The following is a 27,907-nucleotide window of genomic DNA, read 5'->3' on the forward strand; positions in this document are numbered from 1 at the left end:
GCACCATCCTGAGAGCGGATGTGTCAGAGACAGAGGAACTGGCAGTTTTAAAAATGACAGCATGGGAAGAGGTATAGTCCAGGTAGCTGTGAGAATCAGTGGGTTTATAAAAGATACCAGTGGATAGACTTGCTCCAGAAGTGGAGACAGAGGGGGAGGGAGGTGTTGGAAATGTACCAGGTAAATTTGAGGACAGGGTGGAAGTTGGAGGCAAGTTGATGAAGTCAACGAGCTCTGCATGGGTGCAGGAAGCAGCACCAATGCAGTCATTGATGTAGCCTAGGAAGAGTTGAGGAGCGATACTCCCCACTGATCTCCCTCCTGGTACTTACCCTTGCAAATGGTACAAGTGTCACACCTGCCCCTACACCTCCTCCCTTGCCACCAGTCCTGAGGAAGGGTCTTGGCTTGAAATGTTAACTGTTTACTCTTTTCCAAAGATGCCGCCTGGTCTGCTGAGTTCCTCCAGCATTTTGTGTGTGTTGCTCTGGATTTCCAGCATCTGCAGATTTTCTCATGTTTGTTATCCATTCCAATTCTACTTCCCATTCCTATTCCAACATGCTAGTCCATGGCCTCCTCTACTGCCACGATGAGGCCACGCTTAGGTTGGACAAGCAATACCTTATATTCCATCTGGGTAGCCTCCAACCTGATGGCATGAATATCAATTTCTTGAACTTGCGGTAATTGCCCCCCACTCCTCTCCTTCACAATTCCCCATTCCTGTTTCCCTCTCTCACCTTACCTACCCATCACCTCCCTCTGGTTCTCCTTCCCTTCCCTTTATTCCATCGTCTTCAATCCTCTCCTATCAGAACCCCCCCGCTATTTCTCCAGCCCTTTATCTCTTTCACCAATCAAGTTCCCAGCTCTTTGCTTCACCCCTCTCCCCTCCCAGTTTCACCAATCACCTGCCACCTTGTACTACTTCCTTCCCTTCCCCTCCCTTCTTATTCTGACTCCTTCCCTTCCTTTCCAGTCCTGATGAAGAGTCTCGGCCCGAAACGTCGACTGTTAACTCCTTTCCACAGATGATGCCTGGCCTGCTGAGTTCTTCCTGCATCTTGTGTGTGTTGCTTGGATTTCCAGCATCTGCAGATTTTCTTCTGTTTGTAACACTACTTAATGTTTTTTCATCTACACTGCTTGTGTGTGCTGGTGAAGGTGCAGGCAGTGGAAAGTGACAGTAAATTAGCCAGCAGCCGTTGGAAGTTGGATGGTGTGGGGCACAGGCTGGAGTTTAGAGTAATATTCAGCTGTGGAGTGAGATTTACTTTATTCTTTATTTATTTTATTTTTATTTAGAGATACAGCAGAAAATAGGCCTTTCAGCACCCTCCAATTTAATCCTGGCCTAATCTTGGTACAATTTACAATGACTGATTAACCTACTACCTCGTGTGTCTTTGTGGGAGGAAACCGGGGCACGGGGAGGAAACCCACACATTCCACGGAGGATGTGCCTACTCCTTGCAGAGGATGCTGGGATTGAACCCCAAACTCCGACTCTCCCAGCTGTAATATCGTCCCACTAACTGCAAGGCCACCTATTATTCTAATGGACATGTGGGAAGGGAAAAGATTAACCTGAGCAGAAGGTCTTGTGAGGCTTGGAGGAACACTCCTGTTCAACTTGGCCAATAATGGGATAATTATGTATTCATTTAGGATGCCAGTGAGACCACTGAATTTAACAGCTTTATCTGCTTGGCCAGCTGCAGTGCTCACTATTTAGATGAGATTTAAAAGACCTTTGGAGTCAAGGAATGTGTGACAGACTTTTTGTTTTGCAATAGATGTTGAATCTTATGCTCAAGTCGCCAGGGCTCCTACTCAGCCATGCACAATCAAAGCATGCACGATGAAGACTGCAGAGAGCAAATTTATAAAATTAAACACAAAAAGGATAAGCTGATGGTGCAGGTTATCAAAATGAGTTATAATAACCAGAGTGTAACATGAAGGAACAAAGATGCAAATATTAGCATGTTGTCCAACTAGAATCAGAATAGGGGAAAATGTAAAAAAAATGAAGACATTTAATCTGAATGCATGCATTTGTAATAATGACAGACAGAACCTTCGCTTTCTAGTATTAAGTAGGAAGCCAAAGAAACGGTATTATAAAATTCCATAATTAGTTTAATCCAAGCTGTGTAATTATTTATCCAATCATTCTGTTCATGCCTATTCCATGTCATTTGTTTTAAACAGGCAAGAGCACACCTGTAACAGAAGAAATCATCACATGAGGGCCTCAGAGAGCAGTGGTCAGAACATGTCTGATGACTTAGTAACCCTTGAATTCCTTGATGAGGTATGGTTTTTTAAAAAATGCTTCTTTGTCTAAGGTAAACATTATCTATCATTGTAAATGAACACTTCTGTAACATCTCAGTGGTACTGTTTTATTCTGATGAACAAATATAAGAAAAGAGTAAAGACTTGCTTTGGGGATTGGGGTGGGAACTATTGATCTAGGTTGCCCCTACCCACAGCCTGCACAGCATTTGCATGCCTGCACAAGATGGGCCTTTGCATAATGGGATGCATCTGAAATATAGCACTTTCCCCTTTCAATCCATGTGGATGCCTGACTGGAACTTATAGATTCCAAGCTCAATGGTGAAATGCTGCCTGAATTTTCTACAGAAGGGCCTTGCAGTTATAAGTCACAGCACAAGACAAAGCTGTAAGAACTAATAGCGGAAAGCTGACACCAACTTATCTAGCTGGCTGTTAAACCTGTGAGATCATGTTGGATGTTTCTGATATTTGAAGGAACTCCAAAGCCCTTTTCTTAAATTTAGTTTTTGGGATCTGAGTATACATTACAAGGCCAGATTTCATTGGTCACTTCCAATTGTCCTTGAAAACGTATTGGTAATTGCTGCCTTGAATCCCTGCGATCTTTCCAGTGAATGTACTTTACAATTCTGCTGGGTAGGAAGTTCTAGGACTTAGACCCAGCAGCAACAGGATAATGTGTGATCTGAAGGGGAATCTATAGCTGATAATGCTCCTTTGCATTGGCAGTGTTGCTCCTCTTGGTGGTCTAGATGTGGGTTTGGGAATTGCTATCTGAACAGTTCAGGAGAGTCACTGCAGTGCATTTTGTAGGTGATGTTAACTACAGATATTGTGTACCAGTGGCAGTGGGAACGTATGTCTAGGGTGGTAGATGTGGTTCTAATCAACTTGTCTGCTTTGTCAAGTTTCTTGAATGTTGTTGAAAGTGTATGCATCCAGGCAAGTGTAGATTATTCCAGCAGACCTCCGTGCCTTTCTGTTCTAAAAGGAATATTGAAACTGAAGATATGAAATAGGAGCAGAAGATCAGTATAGATCAAAGCTGATTTGATGTGACCACAACCATACATTCCCATCTACCCCTGATGATCTTATGCCCCTTTTCTTATCAAATATCTATGAATCTATCTCAGCTCTAAACATTCAAAAAGTCTTTCACTGCACACTGAGGAAGAGAGTTCAGTCAACACTTCAACATTTCAAAGCAATGAAGATTAAAGTTTGGTGCAAGGTTATCAACCCAAGATATTAACAAGATCATTGTAAGATAGTGACATTCCAAATTTAATGTGTGCTCCTGCTGCATTTTGGCACAATGTTGAGTTGAAAGAATGAGAATAGGGGAAATTCATCTTCCAAAAGAGAAATATCCATCAATAATTGTTAGGAGTTAACACGTAATGATACATCAACTGATCTGTTGGAGGTTCTTATTTTTTATATTTATATTGTCATTTTATAAAAAAATTGAATGCCAAATTTTGTGCTGTTTACTGCTTATTAATTAAAAATAAAGAATTGTCCTTGCGGATTCTGTAATGCCTGCATGAATTTAAAATCTGTAGCCTGGAGAAGTTAGGTTGCATGAAGATTCCTATTATTTTTTCCCCCCTCGTACATTTGCCATTTAGTTTTCTATTGCTTTCCACTTTAGCATTCACTGTGTGGTTTTACAATTGTTATCATATATGTCTTCTGATTCCTTTTTTTAGTTTCTTTGTCAATACTCTTTAACTGTAGTGTCTCCTAATTTTGGCAAAGAAACTACCAATAAGATAATGACTGATTCTCCTTAAAATGGCAGATTGGCAGATTCAATAAAAAAAACTGAGGTCTGTACCTGGGCATGACTGACATAAAAACTTTTCTATGAAAATGTAAAATAGGTGCAGCTGTTTGATTTTCTGTTTTTGTTTTGAACCTCTTATCATAAACCCTGGAAGGATTATATTATGCTTTTGAGTGATAATGACTTTTTTTAGAATGTTCTTTTTTCTTTTTATTCATTGCAACTAGTGAGCAGCATTGTTACAATGCAGCTATTTGAAAACCTAAAACTTTACATTTATTGATTTTCCAAGGAAACCATCATCAATTGCCTACAGAAAAGGTATTCAGAGTTACAGATATACACCTATGTTGGAGACATCTTAATTGCTTTGAACCCTTTCCAGGATCTATCTATATACACTCCAGAGGTATGATCTAAGTTCTCGTATATTGCAAAGATTTGAGCATCATTAGGGAGAAGGAGTCATGGGGGGTGGGGGGACAGCATTGGGTGTTAATTGGTTAGTTGGTAGGTGTGCTTTTTCTTGTGATACCATTTTTTGACGGAATTGAATCTGTAATAAGATGGAATTTTGCTGTAGAATTCCTCTATCTCTTTATGCCAATGGAACCTTTACAAAAAAAAAATACGAAATTATCTCTTCACAAGAGATGCGTGGAGAAGAGGATATGTAATCTGGATTTGTGGCATTCGTGGGACCTTTCAAGTGATTTTAGACCATAGACCACAAGACATAGGAACAGAATTAGACCATCGCGTCTACTCCGCCATTCAATCATAGCTGATCCTTTTTTCTATCTCCTCCTTAACCCCAGTTCACGGCCTTCTGCCCATAACCTTTGATGCCATATCCAGTCAAGAACTTATCAATCTCTGCCTTTAATACACCCAATAAACTAGCCTCCATAGCTGCATGTGGCAACAAATTCCACAAATTCACCACCCTTTGGCTAAATAAATTTCTCTGCATCTCTGTTTTGAAAGGGCGTCCTTCTATCCTGAGGCTGTGCCCTCTTGTCCTAGACTCCCCCACCATGGGAAACATCCTTTCCACATCTACTCTGTCTAGGCTTTTCAACATTCAATGAGATTTCCACCCCCCCCCCATCCTTCTGAATTCCAGCGAGTACAAACCCAGAGCCTTCAAACGTTCCTTGTATGATAACCTTTTCATTCCTGGAATCAGCCTTGTGAACCTCCTCTGGACCCTCTCCAAAGCCAACACATCTTGTCTAAGATGAAGTGCCCAAAACTGTTGACAATACTGAAAGTAAGGCCTCACCAGTGCCTTATAAAGCCTTAGCGTCATATCCTTGCTCTTGTATTCTAGACCTCTTGAAATGAATGCTAACATGGCATTTGCCTTCCTCAAATCAACCAACTTGACCTGCAAGTTAACCTTCAGGATGTTATGCACAAGGACTCCCAAGTCCCTCTGCGTCTCAGATTCCTGGATTTTCACCACATTTAGAAAATAGTCCGCACATTTATTTCTACTAGACATGATCATGCATTTTCCAGCATTGTATTTCAGTTGCCCATTCTCCTAATCAGCCTAAGTCCTTCTGCATCCTACCTGTGTCCTCAACACTAACTGCCCTTCCAGCAATCTTCGTATCATCTGTAAACTTGGCAACAAAGCCATCTATCCCATCATTTAAATACAACATAAAAAGAAGTGGTCCCAACACCAACCTCTGTGGAACTCCACTTGTCACTGGCAGCCAATCAGAATAGGATCCTTTTATTCCCACTCGCTGCCTCCTACCAATCAGTCGATACTCTAACTATGTTAGTAACTTTCCTTTAATATCATGGGTTCTTAACTTGGTAAGCAGCCTCATGTGGGGCATCTTGTCAAAGGCTTTCTGAAAGTCCAGATATACAACATCCTCTTTATCTATCCTACTTGTAATCTCCTCAGAGAATTCCAACAAATGCATCAGGCAGGATTTTCTCTGAAGGAAACCATGCTGATGACCTGGTACTATTTTGTCCTGCGTCACCAAGTACTCCATCACCTCATCCTTAACAATTGACTCTAACCTCCTCCCAGCGACTAAGGTCAGGCTAACTGGTCTATAATTTCCTTACTGCTGCCTTCCTCCTTTTTTAAAGAGTAGAATAACATTTGCAACCTCCTTCCTTAAAGAGTGGAGTAACCATTTGTAATTTTCAGATACACAAATGGTGCTCAACCAGCTAACAATCAGTGATTCATCAAGTTTGTGTGTGAATAAACCATACAAAGCAGAAAAGGCACAGGAAGAAGACAATTAATAAGTTGACCTCAACTAAAGATGTTGTAGAGCTTTTACTGTTGTTTAAGTGGAGGAAATTTCACAGTATTTCAGTTTGTATTTACTTTCTAGTAGTCTATTCTTAGTGTGATATTTCTGAACACCAATATTGATAAGAAGCAACATCTAAAGACAGATCAGTGATTTCCACAGTAGCTGTCACAAAACCTACTAAACCAGTGTGGAAGCAATTTATCCTTGGTTCTAATGACTGCTTAAAGAAGACACGTAACTTATCTGGAATTACTTTCTTGATTTGTTTTAATACATTCTCTACATGTAGGAATGTAGCAGCTACTCTGGTTCCCAATCATGGTGCTAGCTTTCAGTTCTTAGTGTTGCAAAGTTCCTAGTTAGGGATTTCGCTCTCCTTATACTTGTGTACAGGAAATGTCATTAAACAGTCTTGCATTTAATTACAGTTTTCAAAGGTTTATCACGGAGTCAGGCGTTGTTCAAATCCACCACATATCTTTGCCACTGCAGATGCTGCTTACCAAGGAATGGTGACGTTTAACAAAGACCAGGTAAGAATAAGGCCAATTAAAACATCAACATCAGTGAAATCTTTTAATTCTTTCTATATGAGGTAACTACATTGTTCAAATACTTAACATATACTGCAAGTAAAACAGAAGGTATGTTTTACAATTATAAAAAAGGGGGAGAAAAATAATTTTTTATAGTATTTGTGCACCCTAGTTGGTTGATCACAGTGTTGCCCATGTTCTTTTGCAACTGAAGAAATTGTTAATGTTAATACTAAACAGACCCTCCTTCCTTACCTCAATCTTACCTTCCATTACTGATGAATAAGATTTTGATCTCATTTACAACTAAAACAACCGTTTTAACTCCAGCCTACTACTGGTGGTCCATCCATTTTCATCAACCATCCTATTGACTCTGAATGACATTCATGTGCTCCTTTAACTGTGCGGTGGTTGTCCGTCATGTCCGACAATGACAGGAAACTTGTTTTTAAATTGGAAAAGCCCCTGCACTGCAGCTGTTCCCCTCGCTCAGCCTCAGAAGTCCAGATCCATTCTTCCTTGATTTCAGTGGATGACCATGTCATTGTCTGTGCCTTGTCATGCCTTTGCTGTCCATGAAGAACTACCTTCCTGCTCATTGGATCTCACTGTAGCTCTCATCTGCCCAGTCCGTTTGAGCTGGCCTTGCACGGAAGGAAGGACAGGCATGTCCTTATCTCACCAGGGTATGAGGCCGCTGGCTGCCCTCACCTGGATTAGCTTGCCTCTCAAAGTGGTGCTCCAGTGTTCGGCTACTGTCACATGCAGACACCAACTTGGAGCCACAGGTGGGAGCTGAGTGTCCAGCGGGGACCAAAGGTGAGTGAACTGCCCTGGAATGGACCCCTTCACCAGAAATGCTATCCCTTCCTGGACACCCCATATACCCCTATACCACCTTTATAATTTGCAGGCATGCCTGCCCTCAATTGAATTTTCAATCTCTAACTGTGCAAACCATAATATTTATATTAGTTGACTGACAGCCCTATATTTCTTTCTTGTTTCCCACTGAGCTGAGGCTTTCTCTTTGAAACTTTCTGCTCCCTGTTTTCTTTCTTCCTTTCTTCCATCTCCTCCTTACCAATAACATTCTTTTCAATAGCCACCCCCACCCCACCCCACCCCACCCCCACTGTTTCCATTTTTCACCCAATCTTTAAGTCTGTTTGAATTGAAAAGTTCACATTTGCTTCGACTATCACTATATTAAGCCATGGGAAATCAATTAATTTGCTTTGTTATGTTAGTTCAGTGATGAAACACCCAAGATACAATTTGAAATGTCAATTTGAATGGTTTGCAGCTGTGTTCCTGCCCCTCAGCTGCATCATTTGTTGATCCAAGATAGAATGCAGCAAAATGCCAGGTTCAAAATCTTCATAAGTATCTTTCTCCCTGCCAGACAAAAGACAAGCTGGAGAGGATAGAACACTGAATTAAATTTCACACCTTTATTATTTTGGCAGTAGAGTTATGGGAAACATTGAACTCCTTTCAAAAATCAGTATATAATAAAACTATTTTTGCTGTACACATCAAGACAAGATCAACAATGAGACTCAGGCTGATAAGTGGCAAATATCATTTCGATGCACAAGTGCCCCATCAATTACATTCTTCAGTAATCAGAATCAGGTTTATTATCACCGGCATATGTCGTAAATTTGTTAATTTAGCAGCAGCAGTTCAATGCAATACATAATAATATAGAAAGAAAAAAAAAGAAAATCAATTACGCTAAGTGCATGTGTGTTTATGAAATAGTCAAAAAATGGTGTAAAACAGAATTAATATATATATAAAAAAGTGAGGTGGTGTTCATGGGTTCAATGTCTATTTCAAAATCATATGGCAGAGGGGAAGGCCCCATTCCTCAATCATTGACTGTGTGCCTTCAGGCTTTTGTACCTCCTCCTTGATGGTAACAATGAGAAGTGGGCACGTCCTGGATGATGAGGTTACTTAATAATGACTGTCACCTTTCTAAGGCATCACTCCTTGAAGATGTCTTCGATATTATGGAGGCTAATAACCAAGATGGATCTGATTAATTTTACAACTTTCTACAGCTTCTTTTGGTCCTGTGCAGTAGCCACCCATGACAGACAATGAAGCGGCCTGTCAGAATGCTCTCCACAGTACATCTATAGAAGTTTTCCATAAGACTATAAGATTTAGGAGCAGAATTAGGCCAATTGGCCCATCGAGTTGCTCTGCCATTTCATCATGGCTGATCCAATTTTCCTCTCAGCCAATTTCCTGCCTTCTGCCCATATCCCTTCATGCCCTGATCATTCAAGAATCTATTAACCTCTGCCTTAAATATAAAAAAAATACTATGGACTATTTTATCATGTGCCTCCAGGTACCCTGAGACCTTATCTTTAATCATTGATTCCAACATCGTCCCAACCACTGAGGTCGGACTAACTGGCCTATAGTTTCCTTTCACCTGCCTCTCTCCCTTCTTGAAGACATTTTTAATTTTTCAGTCTTCCAGAATCATTCCAGAATTTAGTGATTTTTGAAAGATCATTACCAATGCCTCCATTGCCTCCTTCAGCTGCCTCTTTCAGAACTTTTGGGTGTACACCATCTGGTCCAGGTGACTTATCTACCTTCTGACATTTCAGTTTCCCAAGAACCTTCTTTCTAGTTATTGTAACTTCACACACTTCATGCCCCCGACACCTGGAACTTCCACCATAATGCTAATGTCTTCCACAGTGAGCACTGTTGCAAAATACTTGTTCAGCTCATTTGCCATTTCCTGGTCCCCCATTACTACCTCTCCAGCGTTGTTTTCCAGTGGTCCAATATCTACTCTTGCCTCTCTTTTACACTTTATGTATCTGAAGAAACTTTTAGTGTCCCCTTTAATATTATTGGCTAGCTAACTTTCATATTCATCTTTACCTTGACTTTTTTAGTTGACTTCTGTTGATTTTTAAAAGCTTCCCAATCCTCTAACTTCACACTAATTTTTGCTCTATTGTATGTCCTCTCTTTGGCTTTTATGTTGGTTTTGTTAGCCATGATTATGTCATCTTTCCTTTAGAATACTTCTTCCTCTTTGGGATGTATATATCCTGAGCCTTTCAAATTGCTTCCAGAAATTCTATCCATTGCTGCTCTGCCATCATCCCTGCCAGTGTTCTTTTCCAATCAATTCTAGCCAACTCCTCTCTCATGCCTCTGTAATCCCCTTTACTCTACTGCAATACTGATATGTGTGACTTTAGTTTCTCCTCAGATTTCAGGGTGGATTTGATCATATTATGATCACTTGCCCCTAAGGGTTCATTTTCCTGAAGGTCTCTAATCAATTCTGGTTCATTGCACAACACCCAATCTAGAATAGCCGATCCTCTTGTGGGCTCAACCATGAGCCTCTCTAAAAAGCCATCTCTTAGGTACTCTAGCAATCACCACTTCCGTAATCCAGAATCAACCTGATTTTTCCAACTACATTCATATTGAAGTCCCCCATACTATTATAGCATTGCCCTTTGGGCATGCATTTTCTATTTCCCATGTTAATTAGTAGTCCACATGCTTACTACTGTTTGGAGATCTGTATACTATGCCCATCAGGGTTTTTTTACTGTGCAGTTCCTTAGCTCTATCCACAATGATTCAACACCTTCCGACCTTATGTCACATCTTTCTAATTATGTGATTTCATTTTTACCAACAGAGCAACGTCTTTCCCTCTGCCTTCCTGCCTATCCTCTCGATACAACGTGTATCCTTGGATATTAAGCTCCCAGCTATAATCTTCTTTCAGCCACGATTCATGATGCCTACAACATCATACTTGCCAATCTGCAACTGTCCTGCAAGTTCATTTACTTTATTCCGTAAATTGTGTGCATTCAAATATAACCCTTTCAGTCCTGTATTCACGCCTTGCGATTTTGTACGCCTTTTGTGTTGCAGGTCATCCTGCTGACTGCATCCATTTTTAGATAATGGGCCCAAAACTGCTCATGATACTCCAAGTGAGGCCTCACCAGTGCCTTATTAAGCCTCAGCATTGCATCCTTATTTTATATTCTGGTCCTCTCAAAATGAATGCTAGAATTGCATTTGCCTTCCTCACCACAAACTCAACCAGCAAATTAACCTTTAGAGAATCATGCAGGCAGAATTCCAAGTCTCTTTGTACCTTGGATATTTGAATCATCTCTCCATTTAGAGGATTGTCTGTGCTTTATAACCTTTTTCCAAAGTGCATGACTATACACTACCCAGCACTATATTCCATCTGCCACTTCTTTGCCCATTTTCCTAATCTGTCAAGACCTTCTGCATACTCACTGCTTCCTCAACACTATCTAACCCTCCACCTATCTTCATATTGTCTGCAAACTTGGCCACAAAGACATCAATGGCATCATCGAAAGCATTCACATATTATGTAAAAAGTCCCCGCAAAACACCACTAGTCACTGAAAGTGAACCAGAAAAGGCTTCCTTTATTCCCACTCTTTGCCTCCTGCCAATCAGCCAATGCTCTACCCATGCTGGAGTCTTCCTGCAATACTATGGGGCTCTTATCTTGTTAATCAGCTTCATGTGTTGCACCTTTTCAAACGCCTTCTGAAAATCCAAGTACACAACATCCACCGATTCTCCTGCTTGTTACTTCCTCAAAGAATTTCAACAGATTTGTCAGGCAAGATTTTCCCTTGAGGAAACCATACTGACTACGCCCTATTTTATCATGTGCCTCCAAGTACCCTGAGACCTCATCCTGCTTAATCAACTCCAACACTAAGGTCAGGCTAACTGGCTTTTAATTTCCTATCTTCTGCCTCCCTCCTTTCTTGACGCATGGAGTGACATTTGCAATTTTCCAGTCCTCCAGAACCATGCAGGAATCTAGTGATTCTTGGAAAGTCCAAAGAAAATTTAATATCAGAGTACATGGATGTCACCCCATACAACCCTGAGATTCTTTTTCCTGCAGCCGTACTCAGTAACTGTAAACAGGATCAATGAAAGAGCAAGTAAAGCATAGAAGAAAACAAACTGTGCAAATGCAAATATAAATAAATAATAATAATATTAAGAACTTGGAATAACAAGATGAAGAGTCCTCAAAGTGAGATCATTGGTTGTGGGAACATCTCAATAGATGAGTGTAGTTGTCCTCTTTTGTTCAAGAGCCTGATGGTTGAAGGGTAGTAACTGTTTTTCAACCTGGTGGTGCGAGTCTTGAGCCACTTGTGCCTTGTATCTGATGGCAGCGGCGAGAAAAGAGCATGGTCTCGATGGGCCGGGTTCTTGATGATGGGCAGTGTTTCATTTAGATGTGCTCAATGGTTGGGAGGGTTTTACCTGTGATTTACTGGCCTAACTTCACTACCTCAAAGGCATTCGTGTTCCCATGCCAGGGAGTAATGCAGTCAGTCTGCACATTTTCCACCACACACCTATAGAAGCTTGACAAGGCTTTTGATGACGTGTTAAATTTCTGCAGACTCCTGAGGAAGTAAACGCGCTGTTGTACTTCCTTCGCAATAATATTTATATGATAGGTCCAGGACAGGTCCTCTGAGATAGTGACACCCAGGAATATAAAGTTACTGACCCTCTCCACCTCTGATCCTCCAATGAGGTTTGGCTCATGGGCCTCTGGTTTCCCTCTGCCGAAGTCTACGATCAGTTTCTTGGGCTTGTTGACAATGAATGAGAGGTTGTTGTTATGACACCACTCAGCCAGAAATTCAATCACTCTTGCTGTATGCAGATTCATCACCACCTGTAACAAGGCCCACAACCGTGGTGTCATCAGCAAACTTGTATTTGGTATTGGGAGTGTACTTAGCTACACAGTCATAGGTGTAAAGCAAGTAGAGCAGGGGGCTAAGCACACAGCCCTGTGGTGTACCTGTGTTGATGGAGATTGTGTAGGAGATGTTTTTGCTAATCCAGGGTGACTGTGGCCTGCAAGTGAGGAAATCCAGGTGGGTATTGAGGCCCAAGTCTTGGAGTTTATTATTCAGTTTTGAGGGGATGATGGCATTAAATGCTGAGGTGTAATTGATAAAGAGCATCTTAATGTATGCAGATGCTTCTACAATCTCTTCAGCTACCTCTGTCAGAGCCTTGGGGTGCAATCTGGTCCAGGTGACTTACCCACCTTAAGACCTTTAAGCTTTCCAAGTACCTTATCCTTCATAAAGCAACTACACTCACTTCTTCACCCTGACACTATTGAACCTAGCATACTGCTGGTGTTTTCTACAGTGAAGACTGATGTAAAATACTTATTCAGTTCATCCACCATTTCCTTGCCCCCCCACCCCCATTACAACCTCTCAAGCACCATTTTCCAGTGGTCTAATATCTAATCTCAGCTCTCTTTTACTCTTTACATATCTGAAAGAAATTGGTATCTTTTTGATATTATTTGCTGGCTTACCTTCACGTTTCATCATTTCCCTTCTATTTCTTTTTTAGTTGCCTTCTCTTGTTTTTTAAAAGCTTCCCAATGCTCTAACTTCACATTCATTTTTGCTCTACTACATGCCTTTTTTTTTTACTTCTTATCCATCTTATTAAAATTTTTACAATGTTTTGCTTGCTACCACTTATTAACTATTTTACACAGTGGTAATAACCTGGAAATTACTGCTGATGAGGGTGATGAAAGTAGAACTGTCAATGATTTAAAGTGGAACTAGGCTAGACAATTGAGAAATACTGGGATAAAACAGGGAATGAAATGGAGTAGATTGCTTTGAGGAAAGATAGCATGAACTTGTGTTCAAGAGCCTGTGGTGTTGTAAAGATTCTGATTACACTGGACAACAAAGATTTTGCTTTCTGAATGCTTTTGGATGTACCCTGTGGACTTTGGGCTGTTGATCCTGAAAATCACCATGGATCACAGTTGTGAAATTGCCTATATCTGTTCTTTCAATTTATAGTTTGCCAGAATAGCTGATGCCAAGATTAAAGAAGGCATTTTTGTTGGTCCACAAGTCAAAAAAGGTCACCAATAACAGGCAGTTTGAATAATTTCTAATGGGACCAGAGAAAATTGCATGGAAGGTATTCAAGGATGTTTTTGAAAATTTTCTTGGCAACTACAGAGCACCAAACTACATGCAGCTGGTTGATAACATGCTTCAGCATACCATGAAGTGCAACATGTCACTAAAGGTTCATTTTCTGCATTCCAACTTAAACCTTCCCTGCAAATCTTGGCACTGTCAGTGATGAGCATGGTGAAAGGTTTCACTAGGACATCATGGTCATGGAGAAATGAGAACAGGGCAACTGGAATCCATCAAAGCTGGCTGATTATTGTTGGGCACTTAAAGCCAGAAGCTTCTGAGTGAAAACAAATACCAACAATGCATTTTTAGCTTTGATGAACTAATGAACAATTGCATATCGTCAGCACTATTATACAATGAAACACTTTATGTTCAATGAAAGTTAATTTCTTGTTTCTCCAAATTTGTCTGCTTACAGAAAGCCAGAAACCCAAAGAACCCAATTTTTAAAAAAAGGTCATAACCACTACACTGAGGTAGAGAGAGAAAACAAATGCAGGGGCGCGCACACACACACCCACACACTCACACTCTCTCTCTCTCTCTCACACACACACACACACACACACACTCACTCTCACACACACACTCACTCTCACACACACACACACTCTCTCTCTCACACACACCCACACACACACACTCTCACACACACACACACACAAACACACACACTCTCTCTCACACACACACACACACTCACACACACACACACCCACACACACTCACTCTCACACACACACATTCACTCTCACACACACACACACTCACTCTCACACACACACACTCTCTCTCACACACACACACACACACACACACTCACTCTCTCACACACACACACACACTCACTCTCTCACACACACACTCTCTCTCTCACACACACACTCTCACACACACACACTCTCACTCACACACACACACACTCACACACACACACAAACACACACACTCTCTCACACCCACACACACACTCTCTCTCTCACACACACACACACACACACACACACACACACACACACACACACACACACACACACACACACACACACACACACACACACACACACACACACACACACACACACACCCAATAGAATCAAACAACAACATTCCGAGCCAGATTGAGTCCATTGGCCCAAACCTCAAACTCAGTTCATCATAGTGGGGCAAAAATTTCATGAAACTCATAGAGACGATAGCCACTGAAGCAGTTCACAACCTCGACGCTGCTGAGAGAGGAATGGACATTGTGAGAGAGCAAGTGAAATCAACCCGACCCTTGTCTCTCGTCCTGAAACTCAAGCTTTCTAGTCTGTCTGGACCGGCGTTTCAATTGTCCAGACACACTTGGGCCACATAGCCCAAAGCCGTACTCGACCTCACCAAATTGGCGGTGCTTGGTGTGATCCAAACTCGCACTCCCATGTGATACAAGTCGTCTGAAATTATATTTGTGTTCAGCTTCAAGCAGTCTATCATAAACAAAAAAAAAATATGCGGAAGCAACACTTTTGAACAAATTTGTTGTCCAGTTTTGCTGTTGGTGCTTTCGTAAGAATTTAAAAATATACTTCCTTCATTTGTAGCATTATTACCTCAATTTAATAATCAAAAATATTCCTGAATGTGATTTTTTGTAGCACTTCAGAAGAGCATTGTAGTATTGTACAGCTGTGCAGAATGTATGTTGACTATTAATCAGCTCTTTTTAAAGTGTCATTTGTTTTGATTGCTCTAGTGTATTATCATAAGTGGAGAAAGTGGTGCTGGGAAGACAGAGAGTGCACATTTGATTGTTCAGCACTTAACTTATCTGGGAAAGGTATGTTTGAGAATTATTAATTTAAATAGATTGCACCCATTGAACAAGTAGTTTTGTGCATATTACAATGAAATGGCAACATTTGAACTTTTGAATTTGCACTTTAAAACGGAATCAAAACCGATTAGCTTTGACGTATGCTCTGATTTTATTTTATTTTCAAACACGAAAACTGAGTAACAATATTCACGGGCCATCTGGAGCCTGGAGCAATACTTCTGATGTGTACCATGGTCTTGCTGTGATGTACAACTTGGACAATTAAACCTTTCCTGCTGCTCGCCAATCTGCTACTGCTACTGTCACTTGTGGCCAAATGTATACCTGCTGTCACTTCTTTCAGTGGACCTGATTCCTACCAGGATGACTTCAGTCACCCACACAGTAAACGTTTCCACAGGATTCCAAGACTTGCGTCCTGCTGTAAAAAGAGAAAGTGCTCCAGGATTCAGGTTAATATCTGTGCACTAAGCTGATAAGACATTGTCAAAAGCTCAGATATTGTTCCTTGCACTAATGTTGAATTTCATTGGAATGGTTGAGAGTTTGAGTGTACAGAAATCAGAGAGAAATATTGAGTGGAACTGGGATGGAAAATTAAAGTGATGGTCAAATGGAAGCCAGTGACCTCACCTGTGGTGAGACTGGAAGCAAGATTGTCACCATCTTATGTGATGTAAAATGTTTTGTGACTGCTGTAAAAAGACATGAAATTAATATAAGTCCAAAATAAGTAAATAAATAGTAAAATAATAATCAGACGGTGTTCATGGACAGTTCAGGAATCTGATGGGTGAAGGAAGGAATCTGTTCCTAATTAATTCTCCATTTAGTCTCTCCATTGTAAGGAAGTACTCTATTATGAATCCCAAAAAACTTACTAATAAATTAAAAGTAGTCTATTTAAGTCAGCATTTCACATTGGAAAAATGTTGGGGCCCTGGTTGCTGGGACATGATGAAGTAAAATGGCACGTATTGTCACATAGGAATGTGGTCTATGAAATAAGATGGTGATTGAGGAGTGAGTGAGAATGCATTACAGTAAATGACCACTTGAGACCAATGAAGGTGAAGAGGTGGTAAAAATGTTTAGTAGTGACATCACATTGGACCTGTTGGAAGGGGCAGTAAGGATCCTTTGAACATAGGATGGAGAGGATTGCTTCCCCGTTGTGGTTTTTGTTGAGCTAACTGAAAAACAAAGAAGGACAGAAAGTGAAACATGATTTCAATAAGCTTCTTCTTGGTAATGCACTTTCCTTGCTTTACACTTTGCAGGCAAATAACCGTGTTCTGAGAGAGAAAATCCTCCAGGTTAATCCACTTGTGGAAGCTTTTGGAAATGCATGCACAATGATCAATGATAATTCCAGTCGATTTGGGAAATACCTAGAAATGAAATTTACTCCCACGGGTGCTGTGATGGGAGCGAAAATCTCTGAATATCTCTTAGAAAAATCCAGAGTTATTCAACAGCCAGCGTATGTGACCTTCAGTTATAACACTTTTCTCTAGCAATTACTGTTTTCTTAAACTGACCATGTGGAGTTTTAAAACTGAAATGAATTGGTTTCCCATGAGTTTCTCTAAAAATTATTGTATTTTACATTTTAGCACAGTTAAATTCTAATCACAAAAATAATTCAATCTCACAAAATAGTGACAAATATTAGACTTGTTTAAAATTGTCCAGAAAAAGTATTTTGCAACAGAGTAATTTTGTTCAATTACTTATCGACGCTGAACATTTTTTAGTCATTATTTAGTCTTCAACTCAAACTCATTCTTCGCTACACTCAACCATTGGTACTATTTTTGTTAGTCTTTGCTCCTTTCTAATTTTTAGCTTGTAAGTTCAAGCTTTGTGTTGTAACTTTCCAATCTACTTCGTCATGCAATGTTTTTAACTCTGGTGTCAACCTAACTACCAGTTTTTTTATTGAAAGATTTAGGATGATACAAGAGATTGCAGAAATGGGAATCTGGAACAAATAGCAAGCTGCTAGATGAAATCATCAGGCCGGGATATGTGGATGCAAAGGAAATGTCGACATTTCATATTAACATTCATTGACATGAAACAATGACTATCCATTTGCCTCTATGCAGCTTGAATAGTTGTTTGAATTAGGGAAGGATCGAATGTGGTGCAAATAAGGTTAACCCTGGATTCAGCTGTTGCTATGTTTGGATGAGTTAGTTTGGAATGCTTGTTTGCCAATAGCAAAAAGGTGAACAGAAACAACATAAAATGGGCCATATAGATAGACCGAATAGTCATTTTGGAAGAATATTGAACTTAATATAAGCCATAAGAATAAGCTGGCCATTTGTCCCTTGGAATTTATAATGCTTACTTAATAGATGATTTGCTTTCTAACTCTACCCATATTAGTTGTATAATGCCAAGAATGTATATACGTATAGAGTAACATGGGTGGGGCGGTGTTCATATATCCAGAATGACTTGTTGGAAAAACAAAGCTGGAGAGAAGTTAAGGGAGCAGTTTCCAGAACCTGGGTTTTCGGTAGTGAGACAATGCCTAGATGTCATTGTAGATCAGTTTTATCCCTTAATATTTTTCTTCTATAAAATAAACACATTCATTGGGAATTGCATTGTGAGATGTAAAGTTAGAAATGTTATTACTTCAAAACAAGAGATGGTGGGGTCTGTGGATGAATGGTCAGATGAGAGGCTAAATTTCCCAAAACTTGTTATGCAGATACGTAAGTAGGACATACAATAATTAAACTAAGTCATGACCATACAATGTGCATTCACCAATGCCTTTTTAATTATCAATATCATGGAAGATGAAAGATTTACTGGATATAGATGCACTCTAGGACCAATCAGGTTAGGTCTTACACAGTAAATGGTAGGGCATTGAAGAGTGTGGCAGAACAAAGGGATCTGGGAATACTGGTCCATAATTCATTGAAAGTGACATCACAGGTAGATAAAGTTGTAAAGAAAGCTTTTGGCACTTTGGCCTTCATAAACCAAAGTATTGAGTACTGGAGATGGAATGTTATGTCAAAATTGTAAATAAGTAAAATTACTTATAAGTAATTAAAATTAAAATTTGATTTGATAATACGTCATATTCTAAAACAATCAGAATTCCTTGTTGAAAATTTGAGTTTTGCTTTTAGCATTTGATTCAGGTCAAATTTTAAACATTAGTTTGTAAAATCTATTGTGTTTTAATCACATTAATATTATTTCCTTTCAGGAGTGAGAAAAATTTTCATATTTTTTATTATATCTATGCTGGTCTCTTTCATCAGAAGAAGTTAGCAGAATATAGACTTGTTGAAAATAAATCTCCTAGGTGAGTAATTATACATTCATTAATAACATCAACTTGTAGCCTATATTTGAGACATGAACTTAAGAGGTGCTCTTGCTGGGTTAAGCCAAGAAGCCCCTGTGCAATGGAGCTTGAGGATTTCAAAAATTAGTATTTTTTTTAAATCTTGGGGTTCTGGTGGGGGCAGGAATTGCAAAGGGACATTCGGTGTGAGGGGAAGTTTGATATTTGCCTTGGAACCCACTTCCCAGCCCAAGTTAAAATTAGATCTAAAGTTATTATAGCCATCTGAAATATACATGGGAGACGTGGTACACATTCCTTCCAAATCATTCTCAGTGGAAATAGTAATAGTGACATTTTAGATCCTATACAGAACATATAAAATAAAACATGTATAGTACCTTTTTGTTAGCTTTTAAAACTCTGGGGGGGATGGGAAGGGGATGTCGATGTTTTTGCTGCTACTTGTGTGAAGAGAGTGGAGATGGAGCCTTTTGGGGCTTTCGGGGCTTCGACGTTTCCGTTATTCATTCTATGGGGTTTATTGGTTTTGTGGATGTCTGTGAAGAGGACAGATTTCAGGTTGTATACTGCATGCATTCTCTGATACTAAGTGTACCTTTGAACCTTTAATTTGAGGAATAAAAAGTTTTCTTTTTGTATCTCACTTCTCTCTCATCATTTGACTTTATTTTCTATACTCTCATCCCTTAGCAGACTTGTGTTTCTGCATCATCAGAAACTCTTCAGATCTCGGTATCAGTTCTCAAGCAGACTGCATTGATTTTGAAAACATTTCTATAGACTTTTCAGGATCAAAGCTTTTTGGCCCAAATCAGCAAACTGGGCTAATAAAGATATTGTGCAAGGCCTAAATCCTGCTTTGACTGAACAATGAGCTCGCCTTGCTAGATGCTATGAAGTTGGCTCATTATCATGCACTCTCTGCAAAACTGAATTGAGCTCCAGGAGATCACTTCAAAGGTAACACTACATGTGCCTGACAGGGAGTGATAATTAGGCTAAAACTGTATGAACAAACTTTTACCATTGATTTATGTTAACTTCCATTAACTCAGTATCACCGGCAAAAAACGTTAGGTAATGTTAGTCATGTAAATTTTACAGGCATAAAACATGCTAAAATGTCAAATGTGCCAGGCAAAATTCTTGTTAGAAGTGCTTCAGATGTCTAATTGGCAACTAGAAAAAAAAAGGATTCCAGCGTCTATGTCTGAAACCACTACCCTTCATCATCTGCCTTTTGCTTTTGAACATTTGCCCCCCAACTTCATCCCAATCCTACTTTAATAGTCCCTCTTCAAAAATGGCACAATTTATAGCTTACTGTTGCTTGATCACACAATGGTGTCTATAGCTTAAGATGGGACCAATATACAAGATGCAACCTTATTCTTCCCTCACTTTGTACTTTTACCTGTAGAGTCATGGAGCATGAATGCACAGAAACTGGCCATTTGGCCCATCTAGTCTGTGCTGAAGTGTTACTCTGCATGTGCCATCAACCTACACCTGGACCATAGCTCCCCATATCCATGTGCACATATACAAATTTCTCTTACAGGTTTAAATCAAAGCTGCATTCATTACTTCTGCTGGCAGCTCATTCAACACCCTCACCATCCTCTAAGTGAAGATGTTGCCCGTCAGGTTCCTCTTAAATGTCTCACCTTTCACCTTTACTTATGATCTTTAGATCTCATCTCACCCAACCTCAGTGGAAAAAGCCTGCTTGCATATACCCTATCTATACCTCATAATTTTGTATACCTTTATCAAATCTCCTCTCAATCTCCTATGCTCCTAACCTATTCAACCTCCACCCTATAACTCAGGTCCTCAATTTGCAGCAACATTTTCTCTGTACCTTTTCAAAGTTTCCTGACGCCATCACATCATCATCCCTGAGGCTTGTCGAGGTCATTCTGTCAGAAACCTCAAAGCAGGAGGCTGTGGTAGAACTAACAGTGCCTTGGGTAGACTGGATTGAGGAGGCATTTGAGTGTAAGAAAGCAAAATATCAGGAGCTGCTAGAGCTGTGCCAGAGACAGGGATGGAGGGCACAATGCGAGCCTATAGAGGCGGGGTGTAGAGGTTTTGCTGGTTGCTCACTGTGCAGAACCTACTCTTTTCTTGGCATTGGGGGGGGGGGGGCTGCAAAGAAAAGAGCCATCAGGAACATAACAGAGGCTGCTGAACAATCCTTCTGATGGCTACAGATCATGAGGTGTGACCCGTGGACTAATGCTGCTGGGAAATAATCAGGGCCTGATCAGCTCTGGCTGGGTTGCCTGGGCAAATGTATCTGATGTTGAAAGACCCGAAACACTTGATGACCCCAGGTTACATCACCGATGATGTCTCCCTGTGCATCCTAGGATGTATTTCAGCATTACTGATATCTTTCCTTTAGGTAGGTGGCCACAATTGCATACAATACTCCAAATCTAACCTTCTTAATGACTTCTACAGCTTCAGCATAATATCCCAACTCCTGTACCCAATATTTTGCTTCATGAAGACCAATGTCCCAAAAGCTCTCTTCTACCTCTATCTATCTCTATCTACCTGTGATGCCAGTTTCAAGAAGTTATGGATCTGTAGTCTCAGATCCCTTTGTTCTACCGCATGCCTCCCTACTGTTCGCTGTGTATATCCTACACTGGTTTGTCCTCCCAAAGGGCAACACCTCACGTTTGACTGCATTAAGTTCTGCTGTTTTCAGCTCATTTTTTTGGGCTGGTCCAAATCCCACTGAAGCAGAATAAGGTTTACTATCACTGGCATATGTTGTGAAATTTGTTGCTTTGTGGCAGCAGTACTTTGCAATGCATAATAAAAAACTGTAAATTATAATCAGAAATACAGTGGATTCTGGTTAATTATGGTACATTATGACCAATACACTTTGGCCTAATCAAGTGGTTATCCCAAGTTTCATGGAAGTAGTTAAAAAGGTAAAAAAGAAAACGTAAACTTCTGTTTAACTGAGTAACAAATTATGTATATAATTGAAATACAGAACAAATTAGAACATTATCAATACTACTTCATTATTAGTTCCTAACAGTTGTTGATGGAGGAATTCATCCAGTGCACACTGTCATGTTGTTTTGATTGATTGTAAATGAAGAAAATGAGAAATTGATGTGTTCTGTGTTTCATGGAGAATGGCTCACACAGGATACTCTGGTAAGATCCAAAGCCTTCTTGATACATCGGATGGACTGGACTGCTGATTCTGAGATGGCAGAAGGTGGGGGATCTGTTTTACATGATAAACTCGGATGCAGTGTTCTTGTCACATTCTTGTTCCCTCAACCTGGAATATCTGATAATCCATTGTCGACCATTCTACTTACCAAGAGAGATCATCAATGATCCTGACTGCGGTTTACATACCGCCAAAGGCCAGTGTTAAGCAGACACTCAATTAACTGAATGTCGCCATCAGCAAACAAGAAACAATCTATTCTGATTGTTGAGGACTTCAGTCAGGATTGTTTGAAGAAATCTCTGCCCAATTATCATTAATGTATCACCTGTAGCACCAGGGGTCCCAATATATTTGATCTGTGCTATACTACAATTAGAAATGTCTACTGTTCCATGCTTAGATGGCAGTTCAGGAAATCTGATCACTTGGCTGTCCTCTTACCTGCACAGACAGAGGCTAAAGAGCAATGGTTCAGAGATAAGGACATCAAAGAAGTGATTGTTGGAGGCTGAAGAGCGGCTACGGGATTGTTTTGAATCAGTAGACTGGGCCGTGTTCAAGGACTCATCAGAGGATTTGAACAAGTATACCACGGTTATCACATACATTATAAAAACAGTCATAGCTGAGTGTATCCCAACAATATTATTCAAAGTATTCCCCAACCAGAAGCTGTGAATGAACCAAGAACATAGAATTTTTGTTGCGCATAAGCCAACAGCAACATTGAGGAGAGTACTCTGCAGACCTAAAGAATAAACCAAGCTTTTGGACAAGACCAGTGTGGTCGACAAAATCCCATCTGGGGATTGCAGCAAATATTAAGCTGGTCAAACTGGGAGAAAACTATCCACAAGGATCCACTGGCTGTGAACTGGTGTGAGGAACTCTCCCTAGTTTCTACCAATGAAAATCAAGAGGGGCACAAATTCGACTGGGCATCAATGAAAGCCATGACCAAGGCAAACACGTAGCACGCAAGAGAATTCCTGGAAGCATGGTTTTCCACAAACGATTCTGTAAACAGACAAGCAGACGGCGATCCTTTTTATAAGCAAATCTGGCAAAATTCCAGTCCACAACGCACAGAGTTTGCCACACAACCAATCAGTGACAAGACCCCCTCCCTATGTCACAATTTAGTTTTTGTAATGATGACCAATCAGCTGATTGATAAGTATATAAAGGCCAAACATTCGGAGGACACACCACAAATGAACAGCGCACTGATGATGTCTCCTCGTATGGTGATGAAACGTTTGCAAGTGGATTGTCAAGACCAGAGAACAGTTCAACCCAAGCTACTCATTTTCAGAGTTATTTCCAACAAGAGGTCCAAATACAATCTCCAGAAAGCCATCTCAGGTGCGAAATGGCAATTCTAGACCAAACTTGAATCTCTGAAGGATGTTTGACAGCTGTGGCCAGGCTTGAGTGCTATCACGTCCAACAAAGTGAAACCAGGCAACAAGGGTAACATCACAACTCAATCCCAGATGATCTCAATGTCTTTAAAAACGCAAACACGAGGAAATATGCAGATGCTGGAAATTCAAGCAACACATACAAAATGCTGGTGGAACGCAGCAGGCCAGGCAGCATCTATAGAAAGAAGTACAGTCGACGATTTGGGCCGAGACCCTTCAATGTCTGTTATGCTCACTTTGACTGTCAAAAGATGGAGGCACCTTCACAAACCCCCCACAGCCCCCAATGAACTATGATTGTTTGGTTGCATCACAGCCTTAAATATAAACACCAATGCCCTTGAATGGAAAATCCTACAAAAAGTACTGGATATGGCCAAGTCTATCATGGGTAAATCCCTCCCCACCATTGAGCACATTTACACAGAGGGTTGTCACAGCATCCATCATCAAGGACCATGCTCTGTTCTCGCTGCTCCTATCAGGAAGAAGGTGAAGGACCCTCAGGACTCACACTGCCATTTTCAGGAACAGTTATTACCCCCTCATTCAGCAGGCTCTTGAGCCAGAGGGGGTAACTTCACTCAACTTCACTTACCCCATCACTGAACTGTTCCCATGACCAATCGATTCACTTTCAAGGACTCTTTATCTTACGTTCTTAGTATTTATTGCTTATTTAATAATTTTTTTCATTTTGTATTTGTACAGTTGTCTTTTGCACATTGATAGTTTGTTCATCCTGTTGGGTGCAGTCATTCATTGATTCTATTATGTTTCTTGTATTAACTGTGAATGCCCACAAGAAAATGAATCTGAGAGTTGAATATGTTGGCATAAATGTACTTTGATAATAAAGTCTCATTCTCCTAATGAAATATATCGGCTTTCGTGCCTTCTTTTTCATTGCATCAATATGTTGCAAGCTTTGATAGACTTTCTTGCTGACTACTGTGCCCCCAATCTTGGTGTCATCTGCTTCTTTGCTAATTCAGTTTACTACATTATCATCCAAGTCATTAATATAGATGACAAACGACATCGGACCCAGCACTGATCCCTGCAACACACCACTAATTACAGGTCTCCAGTCTGAGAGGCAACCATCTACTACCACTCTCTGATTTCTCCCACTAAGCCAATATTGAATCCAATTTAGTACTTCATCCTGAATCCCAAGTAACTGAATCTTCTGGACCAGGTTCCCACATGGGTCTTTGTCAAAGGCCTTGCTAAAGTCCATGTAGACATCATCCAGTGTCTCATCAACTTGCGTTGTACCCTCCTTGAAAAGCTCTATAAACTTACCACCAGAAGTGTCTGCTAAAATGGATAAACAACTACATCATACATCCTTTTGCTGGTTTTGTTCTTCACACTGCTGCTTGTCACGCTTTCTTTTTGCTGGTCTTGCACACCAGTTCCTATCTTTCTGTGACCTTGCTGCTCCATTCCCATTTCTCACTGATTTCCAGACCTCTGGTAGTCGATGTAACACCTTTATTCAAACCACAAACCAGAGAAGATCTGCGGATGCTGGAAATCTGAGCAACACACTCAAAATACTGGAAGAACTCAGCAGGCCGGGCAGCATCAGTGGAAAAGAGTGCAGTTGACATTTCGGGCCAGAGTTCTTTGGCAGGACTGGAGAAAAAAAGCTGTAGAGTAAATGTGCTTGAATGGACGGCCCGAAAAGTCGACTGTTTACTTTTTTCCGTAGAAACTATTTCATTTCAGAATGCAAATCTTTGTTAATTTGTTGCCCTGTGGAGTGGTAATTCATGACATCCTCTTCTAATTCTGCACTGATTATACAGCTGCCTTCCTACCACATTAGTGTCAATTCAGCTTCTTCCAGAAATAAAAATACAGCATGTGCCTTTAAATAACCATGGATTACTCATCTGTAATACTTGAATTTTGGATTGCAGAGTTAACTTTGTGATATTCTGTGACTCCTCTTTGATTAATTAGGTATATTGACAATGACACAAGCAAGAACATGCAAGATATTTTAACCAACAGCTTGTACAGGGAACGTTTTGAAGCAATTCAACATTGTTTCAGAATCATTGGATTTACTAATGAGGTGAGTGAACCCAAAACGGGCATAAATAGTTGTTTAAATTAAACCCCGAATACGATTGAAGTAAATAGTGTTACCTCCTGGGGCAATGAACTTGGTAATTGTCCCTTATTCTATACTTGTGCACAGCTTTATTCCAATAGAACAAAAGAGAGTGAAGAGATGAAATATAAATGAATTCTTTTCTTAGCCCGATTTTCAGTAAACAAAATAAGAAGTATCAAACTTGTTTGGTTTAATGATAGCGTATTCAATGACAATTGAATCATTGAAGAAGTCCACAATTAAATTACTGCATTTTAAAATGTTTGTTATGACCTGTGGTCATATCATCCCTGCTCCTGCCACTCCAGCGAACTACATAGGCAGGAGCAGGCATCAGATATGCAAAGGGATTTTAGGGAGCAGGATTTCCAGGGCTGCAATCTCAAGATTACTGCCCTTATCAAGTGCTAGTGAAGTGACAAATCGATATATAGTGCAGCTTAATACATGGCTAAGGAGTTAGTGCAGAAGGGAGGACTTCAGATTTATAGATCACTGGGCTCGCTTACAGAGCACATAGGGCCTATACAATTAAGACAGTTTTTATCTGAACAGGAGGGGAACCAGTATTCTTACTGGAGGTTTCCACGTGCTACTTAAGAGTGCTTAACCTAGAGAGGCGGTGGTGGGGGTGGGGTGGGAATCACAGCAGCAGGGCAGGAAAGGAAGAGGGAGGATGCCAGAGTAAGAAGGTGGGGGAAGGGGAAAAAAGACAAGCTAGAAGGTGATAGGTGAAGCCAGGTTGGTGGAGGAGGGTGGTAAAGTAAGAAGCTTGAAGGCAAATTATAACAGGGTAACGCAAGAACTGAGGAGCATTGAGCAGCTGCTGTCAGGCAAGTCCATGTATAACATGAGGAAGTTGTTTAAAGACCAGCTGATAAGAGTTCAGGATCAGCATATTCCAATGAGGAGCAAGGACAACGGTGGTAAGGGAACCTTGGATGACCTGAGAGGTCCTGAATTTGGTCAGGAAGGAAAAGGATGCGTAGGCAAGATCTAGAAAGCAAAAATTGACTGGGCTTTTGGAGAATATAAAGGTAGCAAGAAAGTGTTCAAACAGACCATTAGGAATGCCAGATAGTCCGTTTGTGCACTTTCTAACATTCCTTGACGATGCCTTGACAAGCAGGATCAAGGAGAATCCCAAGACATTTTATATTTAGAAAAAGAGGATAACTAAGGAGAATCTAGGTACGTCCAAGGATAAAGGAAGGAATTTGTGCTTGGAGTCAGAATGATTGGCTGAGGTATTACATTAGTACCTTGTGTCAGTATTTGGAGAAATTAGAGGATAGAAGAGGGAGAGTGGGGCATGCTATTGTGCTGGGTCATTTTGAGAATACAGAGGAGGTAATGCTGAAAAGCATTAACGTGGGTAAGTCCCCAGGGTCTGATGGCATATATTTAAGAATGTGAAAAGAAGTAAGTAAGGAGTTTGCTGGGGCACTGACAAAGGTCTCTGTGTCTTCACAAGCAACAGGTAAGGTCCCAGAAGGCTGGAGAGTAGCAAATGTGCTTTTGTTCAAGAAAGGAGATAAGGGTCAGCCAGGCAATAATAGGCCAGAGAGCCTCACCTCAAGGTAGGGAAGCTCTTGGAGAGAATATAAGGGTTTGGCAGTGAATGTTATCTACATTAGTAATGCATTTGATAGAGTCCCTCATGGTCGGTTGATTGACAAGATCCAGGGTGATTTTAGTTTGGATTCAGAACTGGCTTGCCCTTAGAAAACAGGGGTAGAAGGAAGTTATTCTAGTTGGAGGTCTGTAGTCAGCGGTGCTCCACAAGGATCGATGCTGGGACTAATGTGATATATATCAATGAAGTAGATGATATTATAGATAGGTGGATTAACAAGTTTGTGAATGATACCAAGGTTGATGGAGTTAGGGATAGTGTAAAGGACTATCAAAGAACACAGCAGGATATAGATCAGTTACAGACAGCTTTTCATTGAT

The 27,907-nt window shown here is 40.4% G+C and overlaps 1 protein-coding gene across 2 annotated transcripts in view; it reads left to right on the plus strand.

Annotated features, from left to right (window-relative positions):
- Positions 1-27,907, plus strand: part of myo3b (myosin IIIB) — a 464,201-nt gene that overhangs the window by 140,478 nt on the left and 295,816 nt on the right. For both annotated transcript variants that reach the window (XM_073047270.1, XM_073047271.1), the window contains 7 exons: positions 2,218-2,320; positions 4,395-4,511; positions 6,828-6,932; positions 15,750-15,833; positions 17,114-17,316; positions 19,075-19,173; positions 25,795-25,909. In XM_073047270.1, the coding sequence (XP_072903371.1) occupies positions 2,218-2,320; positions 4,395-4,511; positions 6,828-6,932; positions 15,750-15,833; positions 17,114-17,316; positions 19,075-19,173; positions 25,795-25,909 (826 nt within the window). The remainder of the gene's footprint in view (positions 1-2,217; positions 2,321-4,394; positions 4,512-6,827; positions 6,933-15,749; positions 15,834-17,113; positions 17,317-19,074; positions 19,174-25,794; positions 25,910-27,907) is intronic.

The sequence above is a fragment of the Hemitrygon akajei genome, chromosome 5 (assembly GCF_048418815.1).
Source record: "Hemitrygon akajei chromosome 5, sHemAka1.3, whole genome shotgun sequence".
NCBI classification, from domain to species: domain Eukaryota; kingdom Metazoa; phylum Chordata; class Chondrichthyes; order Myliobatiformes; family Dasyatidae; genus Hemitrygon; species Hemitrygon akajei.